Genomic DNA, 10,501 nt, shown 5'->3' with positions numbered 1-10,501 from the left:
ACAAAAAAGAAGAAGAAAGTAACGGAGAGCAGCTGTTGATATGCTCAAAACAGCTCAGAAAACTGAAAAGTCCGTGTTTGGCAACTTGTCCTTTTTAATCCCTGTCCTTTTTGCCTCCTATATCCATCACTCCACATTTCTTCTTGCCCCATCACTGCCACATTTCTCACCCTCTAAAATTTTCAAAAAACCTTTTCTTCCCTCTAACTTGATTTGAAAATCCACAATGGCCGCCGCCACTCGCGAAGAAAATGTCTACATGGCGAAACTCGCCGAGCAAGCCGAACGCTACGAGGAAATGGTCGACTTCATGGAGAAAGTCTCGGCTTCCGCCGCCGACAACGAGGGACTCACCATCGAAGAACGCAACCTCCTCTCCGTCGCTTACAAGAACGTGATCGGCGCACGCCGTGCTTCGTGGCGCATCATCTCCTCCATCGAGCAGAAAGAGGAGAGCCGTGGTAACGAGGATCACGTGGCCGTTATACGTGATTACCGGGCTAAGATCGAGTCCGAGCTCTCCTCGATCTGTGGCGGGATCTTGAAACTCCTTGACACCACACTCATCCCTTCGGCTTCCGGTGGAGATTCAAAGGTCTTTTATCTTAAGATGAAGGGAGATTATCACAGGTATTTGGCTGAATTCAAAACTAGCGCCGAACGCAAGGAAGCTGCTGAGAGTACTCTCACTGCCTATAAATCCGCTCAGGTTTCCACTTTCCAACCTTATTTTCTTAGAGATCTACTTTTTTTAATGAAAATGTTCGTGCTGAACCTTCTTCTTTCTCTGTTTCTTAGGAGATTGCCAACGCCGAATTGGCTCCAACTCACCCGATCCGACTCGGTCTAGCCCTCAATTTCTCTGTTTTCTACTACGAGATTCTCAATTCTCCTGATCGCGCTTGCGAACTGGCTAAACAGGTGGGTTACCTACTCGTATTTTTAAAAAAAGAGTTCTGAAATGGAGAGTAGCTGACGTGTTGGATTGTGATTGGAAAACAGGCGTTTGATGAAGCAATAGCTGAGTTGGATACACTAGGGGAGGAATCATACAAAGACAGCACCCTCATCATGCAACTGCTACGTGACAATCTCACTCTGTGGACCTCCGACATGCAGGTCAATAAAATTTCCACCTATTCTTCTGGCCCAAAACAAAATTGATAATTCTAAAAAAATTTAATTGATTATTCTTTCATTAATTAGGGTGATGATGAGATTAAAGAAGCAGCGAAGCGCGAGGAAGAAGAACAACAATAGTCAAAGCAGTCTCTGGTGGGCTCTTTCTATTATAATTTGCCAAGTTAGGGTTTCAATCAAACCAAACTTGTATCTTTTTATGTGTTTTCTTATTATAGATGATATTTATCTTTGTTGTCATTTAATCTTCCATGTTCTATTGAAATGCTTCATGCTGAATGGTTTGGATAATTAATATTTGATTTATTTTCTGATAACTATAGACTTTATTTTTTTAGAATATAATAACCATCTACTTAATAATAACCAATACCTAACTAATGTAGACTTATTTTCTGATAAATGAAGTTACAAGTATAAGGGTGGATGGTGAAGCATTGGAACTCAAATAGATAAATGAAGCTAAGCAAAGTTTAAGTGATTGATATGGGAATTGATCTCAATGTAAGAAGATGTGAATTTGAGTGCACTAAAAGCACACACATTTTGAAACATGTAAATTAGCCTATCCATTAATATTTGATTTAGTCACTAAATTTTTTAAAATTAAATATTTTAGCCATTTTTAGCTTATGTGGGCTTTTGTTTGTTGGTTTAATAACAAAATTATCCCTCTAATGAGTACACATTGTATAAATTTGATCCTAAATATAAAAAAAATTCAACAATTTTTAGCCTTCAATGTTTACAAAATTTGACATTTTAGTTATAATTCTAAAAAATTAAATAAATTCCGCCCTCAACATTTACAAAATCTTTCAATTTAGTCGTAACTCTAAAAATTTTTAAAAAGTCATTTTTAGCCCTTTTATAACCTATTGACTAACTAGTGATGGCAACAGGGTGGAGCAGTTTTTTACTTACCCTGACAACGATGCAGTGCTCTACCACCATGCCCTACCCTGACCCAACCCAACCTTGACTTTAAAAAAATTTAACATGCTCCAAACTCGAACTCAAAAATTAAGAGTACCCTTTCTAATCACTTGCAAAAGAATTTTAAAAAGTTGGGATAAAACATACAAACAAAAAAAAGATCCAAAAGAAAATAAAGACATTAAGAATGTTACATGTTTGTGAAGTAATATATGTAACCGGTTATTCCAGATAGGTTCCAAATCAATTTGTTTGGTCCAATGTGAAACATAAATTATAGTAAAAGCAATTGTTGCAAGTGATTTGAAAGACGATACTCTTTTTCTTATTGTAATATCTCACATGGGTTAGACAATTAGTTATAAAATGCTAAAAATGATTTTTAGATTTAGGACTAAATTGACATTTTTATAAATGTTGAGGACCAAATTTATTTTTATTTTTAGAATTAGAACTAAAATGACAAATTTTGTAAACATTAAGGGCTAAAATTGTTGATTTTTTTTATATTTAGGATCAAATTAATAGAATGTGTAAACATTATAGGGCTAATTTTGTTATTAGACCAATAAATAATAAAAGCCCACGTCAGCTCAAAATGACTGTAATATTTAATTTCGAAAAGTTTAGTGACTAAATCAAAAAAATTAATAATTTGATGACCAAAATAGTACGAAAGGTATAATCGAGTAACCTTTTTATAGTTAACCCATAAAAAAATTATTACTTTTCATTTCATTATTCAACAGAAATGTATAAGAGCTAATTTAGCTATTATTTCAATAAAGGAGTTGAAATACAATTCTATAGGAATTTATTAAGTAGGTTCAAATTTTTATCAAATTTCCATTCTATCATTGGTTAATCCATCCGTATAATACAACGAAGACTTTTTCCTTCAAGCAGTAAATCAAAAGCTTTGTTGATATCCCCCAAAACCAACTTCATGCGTTATGAATCCATCAAGATTAAGCTCCTGCATATAACAATATAATATACAAAAAAAATTAACTTGTCAAATTACACCAAGAAATTGCAAGGCAAAGAGGGGCATGAAATTAAACCTTGTGTAGGTATTTTTGAGCAAGGAAGGGAATGTCAGATTTGGGTTTAAGTCCTCCAAATAAACACCCTGTCACACTTCTGCCTCTTAGAAGTAAAGAAGTGTTGACAGGTAATGGTGTGCGATGCATCTCCAATCCTAATATCACTGTCTTGCCCCAATTCTGGTTAAATTTCCCCCAAAAACCAACCATCAAATTAAATTAGCTTTTTTATTTAAACCAATAAGAAAAAGTTAAAGAGGCCATTGGCTTCAGCTTCACTTCACAATTCACATATACCTACCACTCTACTGCTATTGAAAGCATCTTCCATTAGTGAAGCCAATCCAATGCACTCAAAGCAATAGTCAGCTCCCCCATCTGTTTTTTCCTTAATCACCTGAAAAATATATATGTGATATTATTGTCGATTAAGTTTTAGTTTAATTGGCATGACTATTGTTGTCAATGTAGGAGATGTGATTTGAGTGCTCTGAGGTGCATCCTCATCCTATTTATAGGTTATGGAGGGATTACGAGTTGTTTTAAACATTGTGTCAAAAAGAGACAATATGTATCAAATTAATATTATAAAATTAATAATATTATTAATAACTCTTTCGCGCGAGGAAAAGGAGGAGCTTGGTTAGGGTAAATTTTAATATTATAAAATTAAAATAAAATTTTATTATATATAAATAAAATAGTTATTAATTAAAAATATTTTCAACATAATAATATATATTAATGTATAATTACATAATTACTATTTTATTCATATAAATACAAAAATTATTAATTAAAAACATTACTTAAAAATTTTAAAAATTTTATATAACCAAATAAAGAAAAGTTCAATAATTTTAAATTTAAATAAACTAAAAGAAATTATATATTTAAATTTTATTAAATTTAACATAAACTAGTTTATGTAAACTCTATTTTAACATATTTATTAATTTAAGTATAAATAAAATAAAAAATTATATATGTAATTACATTAAATTATTTCAAGAAGTTAATAATTAAAGATTTTAATAGAGAAATAAATATATTAAAAAAATTAAAATATTTTAATTTAAAAGGATAATTTGATTCTTCACTTTTTAACCTTTTTCGAATTGAAGATGGTATATAAATATTATATAATTATATAATATCCACGTTTTTTATTCAATTTAATATAAGGCTAAGAAAGGATTTTACATATTGCTTTCTAATAGGAGAATGATAAATTAAATTTTACCTTCTGATTTTTAGTATTTTTAATTAGATTTAATTTTTTTTAAGAAGAAAAAGCTGAAAATAAAAGGAATAGGGATAGGGATAGGAATAAGGTGAAATGAGAGTCTCATATAATTCCTTTTCAAAGGTTTGGTACGTAGAACAATCAAAATAAAAATTTGGTGGAAAATACAAAATTTCATTCAATTGACTATAAATATGAATATAATACCATTGCCAACTAATTTATTCTTGTTGGACACATCTGATTATAAATATTAAAATATAGAAAAATTATATGAATCTATGAGGTTAGATTGAAATTTTGGGATTTTGAGAACTAACCTCACTGATTTTTTTCTCTCCACATGTCGTGGGATTGATGAATTCAGTAACTCCAAACTGTTTCCCTACGATAAAAAAGAACACTTTCGATAACATCTTTTATATCTGTTTTATAATTTATATAGACTACTTTTTTCGGCAAATATTTTGATGTTTTATCAACATAATTAAGATAAATAGTAGTGTTACCTATCTCAATTTTTTCCTGATTCAAATCTACACCTATGATCTTTGAAGCTCCACGTAACCTTGCCCCTTCTGCAACCTGATATACATGAATGGATTTGCAAATGATTTAGCATATTTCATTGACATAATTCAAAGAAAGATGAATTATTATATGGAGTACCGCCAGTCCAACGGTTCCCAGGCCAAATATGGCGACAGTGGAGCCTTCTTCAATGTCTGCCACCTTCCATGCTGCTCCAATCCCTATCATCCACATTAAGATATCAGATTAGCAGGCAAAAAGCAAAGGGTCCTTGATGGGAACATTGAGTTATATGGTTCTTACCGGTGGATATTCCGCAGCTAAGGAGGCAAGCTTTATCAACTGGGAATTCCGGTGAGATCTTCACAACATTAACCACATCCACCACTGTGTACTCACTGAAGCTGGAAACTGACAAGAAATGGTACAAAGTCTCCCCATTCATCCCCTTGAACCTACTTGTTTTATCCCTTGGCATTGCAGGGACCAATTCCCCACCAAATATGGAGCAACCATTTCCCTTTTGGGACTTGCAGTCTCTACATTCTCTGCAATTCGGACGAAACACAGGCACCACCATATCTCCTTCCTGAAATTCCTCCACATGCTCCTCTACACTCTCAACAACACTTGAAACCCACCAAGATATTACAGTCTAAAATGGTTTAAACAAAAGCATGTGTAAAGTATAGTTGAATTACCCGACAGCTTCACGCCCAAAAATCATGGGAAAAAATGCGAATGGTCCCTACAGGAAACCGATACAGTATTCTTTAATTTTTGGTTGCTCAGAACAGTATAAAGAAAGATAAAAGTTTTATATAATTACAGTGGACATTTTCCAGTAGGTAACGTCAGTATGACAAAGAGAAGTACAGAGTATTTTTATTCTAATCTCCCAAGCCTTAGGTGGCTCAACCTCAATTTCCTCTATCATGAGTGGTTCCCCCGGATTTCTGCAAACTGCAGCTGTTTATATCATGAAAACAAACGAATCAGACAGGCAGGTAATAGAAAAACAGAGAATCCAGGTAATAGAAAAAACCAGAAATGCAAAACAACCTTTGCATCTTATAGCTTTTCCTGCAGTTCCCGACCTGTTTTGGTTTTCCATAGCTTCTTCTTCTTCAATCAAGACGAAGAGATATGGGCAGTTTTTCTTGGCTTATACCAAATCTTTCTGCTATCTTTTGCTTATATTTTCTACGGTTAGTAGTGCTTAGCTAACATGGATAATGATTTAATACAACTAATGATGAGTTTTTTAATTGTTGCTTGAAAAGAAATAGTATAGGGTTTAGTTATGGAATTTGACCTTCAATTTTTTTTTTTTTTTGCAAATAAACTGATATTCCTTCATTAAAAGAAACAGGACAGAGGTAATAAATGTCCAAAATACAAAACAGAAGAAATGAAACGACAAAAAAACTTAAAAGCATTATAGTAGCACTCAGAAAAAACAAAACCAACTAACCAAACACGCAAGCACATAGGAAACCAAACCACGATTAAAAACCACCCCGCATCAAAATCGAAGGGCCAATAGAAATATAAGACGATATGTAGGGGCAAAAGTCAAAAAATTTTTATAGAGGGTGTCGTAAACATTTTTTTTAAAAAAGAGGAATTGACTTAGATTTTTAGAAATAAAAACGAATAGAGGAGTCACGACCAATTTTTTTATGAGGTATGATCGGATCACCTTAAATTAATCATTTTAATAAAAGTTAAGATTTACTAAAACGATAATTTTTGGTCTACGAAAATCAGAAAATGAGTTCGGGAGTCGGTTATTCATGAGGAAGGATTAGCACCCTCGATACGCCCAAAATTGGTACCTAGTTGATTAATTAGTGTCTTAGTGTCGAAAATTTGAAAACTTGAAAGAATTTAAAATACGATCCCTCTTTGTAAAGAAAATGCTCAAATGTTAAATACCTTCTCGTCTCACAATATAAAATGTCACATCCAGTAAGTTAGGATACGACATCTTGAATTTTCGAGAGCGAGCTTGCCTTTTATATAAAAATTCGTGTATTTCAAAAGGTTATTCAGTTAGTTAAGGTGAACCAGGAAAATCAAAACCCAATAAGTTAGGGCACGTTTCCTCGAATTTCCAAACACCGAATATTGCCTTTACTTGCAAAAATCTTATTTCGAGGTAACAAAATGCCATACCCGGTAAGTTAGGGCACAACACCTCGTATCTCCGAGAATAAACATTTTTCAAAACTCATGTCGCGATTTAAAAGAGTATTCCGTTATTTAGGTTAAAGGAGAAAAATCGAAACCCAGTAAGTTAGGGCATGATTGTCTCGAATTACCAAAAACGGAATATTACTTTTATGAAAGAATTATTATTGGGTTGGATATAATGATAATAATAATAATATTAAAGTAAAGTAAATAATAATACTATATATAAAAATATATATATATATATGTATATAATAGAAATACACACTACTATATAATAATAATAAATATAGAAATACAAAAAACAAATATAATAAAAATATTAAACTAAAGTAATAAAAAAACAATACTATATATAAATATATATATACATAAAAATATACATTAATATATAATAATAGTAATAGCAAAAATAATGAAAATATGAGTAATATTAATAATATATTAGAATACAAAAGTAAAGTAATAATAATAGGGGTGATAATAATAATAATAATAATAATAATACAAACAATAATACATATATATATAATAATAGTAGTCAGAAATAAAAAATAATAGAAGTAACAATAATGATAGTAATAATATAAATAAATATGGAGATGGTATATATAATATAATAATAATATAAATAATAATATATACATGAGAAATAATAATAATAATATAAATAATTAAAAAAATAAAACAAAGCTCTCAACTCTCTCCCTCTTTCCCCATTCCGGCCATGGTCCGGTCAATACCCAGGCGCCGTCCGCCGCACGGTGGCCGGAATTTAAAAAATGTATTATTTTTTGTTTTCTTTTTTATTTTTATATCTAAATATATGTATACTATTTTTGAAAGAAAAGAAAAAAAGAAAAATGTTTATATGTACAAAAAAAAGTGAAAATAAAAAAGAAAAAAGAAATAAAAACCTTAACGCGTTTGAATCTTTTCTTCTTCAATACTCGCTTTTTTTATTTCAGATTTGCTTGCAAACCTTTTGCTTTTACATTCTTCTCTTTTTTTTTGTATCAAAAAAACCTTTCAAAAATACAATTCTTTCCTCCTCATTTTTCTACAATGGACTTTTGGTTTTGCTTTTATAGCCATCTTACATACATTTCTTATCATTCTATGTCTCTTCTCTATTTGATGGGGTAGGTGCAAGTGGGAGACAAGGTGGTGGAGTAGGTGCAAGTGGGAGGCAAGGTGGCTAGGGTTTTGTCTTTTTTTTTTTAAAAAAAATAAGTTTAGGTTGTATTGGGCTAGGGTTTTTATTATTTGGGCTTAGTTTTGGGTCTGATTTTGTAATTGGGTTTGTGAATTGGTAGGATTTAGGTTTGATTTTAATTTGTTGGGCCGGGCAAATTTGGGTCTTATAGAGGGGTCAGATGAAATTTTAATTTTTTATAGTTTATATTTTTATAATTTGTAAAGGATTAAATCAAATTTTTATAATTTTAGGGGGTCAAAGTGTAATTTTACTTTTACTAATTTAAAATTTTTAAAAAAATTTAAAGGCCTAAAATACAATTTTATGCTTTAGGGGGGACCGGGGCCTATGCCAGCCCCCTGGCTACGCCCCTGACGATATGGCTACCTTTCCCACACAGAATTACTCAGATATCGAACAAAGAAGTAAAACATCTTTGAAACCTAACCTTGGAGAGTCTACAGCGCCTTCTCCCTCTTCAAAGAATGCCCAACCCCTCAACCTCTCTGAACCTAGGCTTCCAAATCTTTCTCCATAATTTTCCGAACTGATTCCGGTGGTTCTTGAGACCAAAAGCTCTCAAGGTATGCGCTGTACTATTAACCACCCTCGGTACAAGCAGGTACGAGACATTCTCAAACTTTTTCCTAAGAACACGAATGTTATTAATAATTGGTCTAAGGATAGATCTATCCTCCTCCTCTGAGTTCAGTTTCTTAATAGTTGTCAGAGAGTCCCCTTCCAAAAGAATCCTCTTCCACCCCAGATCAGCCGCAAAAAGCATGGCCCTCTCACAGGTTCTCGTTTCCGCAACAATCGCGTCCACCACATCGCCGAAAGGGTAAGTGCACATACCAAAAAACTGCCCCTCATTATTTCTTGCAAGAACAACTGCAAAAGAAATTCTTGATTCTTTTAGGAAGGACGTCCCACTGTTAGGGGGACGCCATAGCTGATTCCTCGTAGAGATAGGAAACGACTTCGGATTTGTATGACAAGAAGATATTTCCTGACAATACCCTCGGATAAAACCAACAAGATCCTGCTTGGAGTACTTAATTCCTTCATATATCAATTTATTTCTTTTGTGCCAAAGAGCCCATAAAGAAATAATAAGGGTCTGTCTCAGACTGACATCCGTCTCAATAAACTTATTGATAAAATTATCTCTGCCATGAGAGGTGAAATCATTCGGAACAGAGCTAACGTTGAGGGGACCCATAACTGCTGCAAAACTCCACACGTCCATAAGAGGTGATCAGAATCCTCCGGGGCTTCTTTACAGAGAGGACAAGCCACATCTACAAGAAGTCGCCTTTGAAAAAGATTGACAAAATGTGGCACATAGTTGCTAATGAATCTCCATGAATGGATTTTAATTTTAGCAGGGATCTGTAACTCCCAAAGAATTTTGTAGAAGTCTTTGTATTTGTCATCTTTGTATCCAGTATAGCTACTAGTCTTTGGCTTTGTACCCACTTTTCACTGAGTAGTTCTCAGAGGCCTCAAATTTCCAGACCAACATGTCCTGCGTTCTCTAACAAACAAGTGGAATAAAAAAAATTTGATTCGCTTGGTCTTCATCAAACAGTATTCGAATCACCTCCTTTTTTCCAAGTATTAGTCTCAGCATCGATCAAATGGTTCACAGTAGTCCATGAGATATTAATATTTTGTACTGATAACCTGTTATTGTCATGACCAAGCAACCAAGGGTCGTTCTAGATATTCACACTATTCCCATTACCAATACGCCAAACGAGTCCATCAGCGATCAACTTCCAAGCACTACAAATACTCCTTCAGGTAAAAGAAGAGTAAGTACCAACCTTTGCTGAGAAAATATCTATGAAGAAAAATAACGGGCTTTTAAAGCCCTCGATAAAAGACAATCGGGCTTAGAAAAATGCACCAAACTTTTTAGCTAACAAAGCACGATTGCAAAAATTAAATCTCGAAAGCCCATCCCATCAGCGCATTTGGGCTTGCATAATGCGTTCTAATTACTCCAGTGAATCCCTTTTATCGATTTGTTGCTAGACCACTAGAACTTGTTTAAGAGACCCTTAACTTGCGACAAAGCAGTTTAGGTAAAGCAAAACACTGCTTAACATAGACGGGGATAGCTTGTAGAATCGATTTGATAAAAACTTCCTTACCACCCATAGATAAATAGCGCAAACTTCACTCTTCAATTCTTTTCCTAAA

The 10,501-nt window shown here is 33.1% G+C and overlaps 2 protein-coding genes across 2 annotated transcripts; one reads left to right on the top strand and one right to left on the bottom strand.

The window, feature by feature from the left end:
• On the top strand, nt 1-1,457 carry LOC107962421 (14-3-3-like protein). Its single transcript, XM_016898808.2, has 4 exons — nt 1-709; nt 799-921; nt 1,003-1,119; nt 1,207-1,457. Exons 1-4 carry the CDS (start codon nt 227-229, stop codon nt 1,258-1,260), a joined length of 777 nt encoding a protein of 258 aa, XP_016754297.1. The 5' UTR covers nt 1-226; the 3' UTR covers nt 1,261-1,457.
• A 1,331-nt stretch (nt 1,458-2,788) lies between these two features.
• Nucleotides 2,789-6,243, bottom strand: LOC107962420 (alcohol dehydrogenase-like 1). The gene is made up of 10 exons (XM_016898807.2): nt 5,962-6,243; nt 5,729-5,868; nt 5,601-5,647; nt 5,203-5,528; nt 5,038-5,120; nt 4,878-4,953; nt 4,689-4,753; nt 3,424-3,519; nt 3,141-3,302; nt 2,789-3,052 (listed from the first exon to the last, which is right to left on the bottom strand). Exons 1-10 carry the CDS (start codon nt 6,011-6,013, stop codon nt 2,987-2,989), a joined length of 1,113 nt encoding a protein of 370 aa, XP_016754296.1. The 5' UTR covers nt 6,014-6,243; the 3' UTR covers nt 2,789-2,986.
• Nucleotides 6,244-10,501: the final 4,258 nt, after the last annotated feature.

This window comes from Gossypium hirsutum, chromosome A06, assembly GCF_007990345.1.
Source record: "Gossypium hirsutum isolate 1008001.06 chromosome A06, Gossypium_hirsutum_v2.1, whole genome shotgun sequence".
NCBI lineage: Eukaryota > Viridiplantae > Streptophyta > Magnoliopsida > Malvales > Malvaceae > Gossypium > Gossypium hirsutum.
This window is presented reverse-complemented; position numbering and strand designations above follow the sequence as displayed.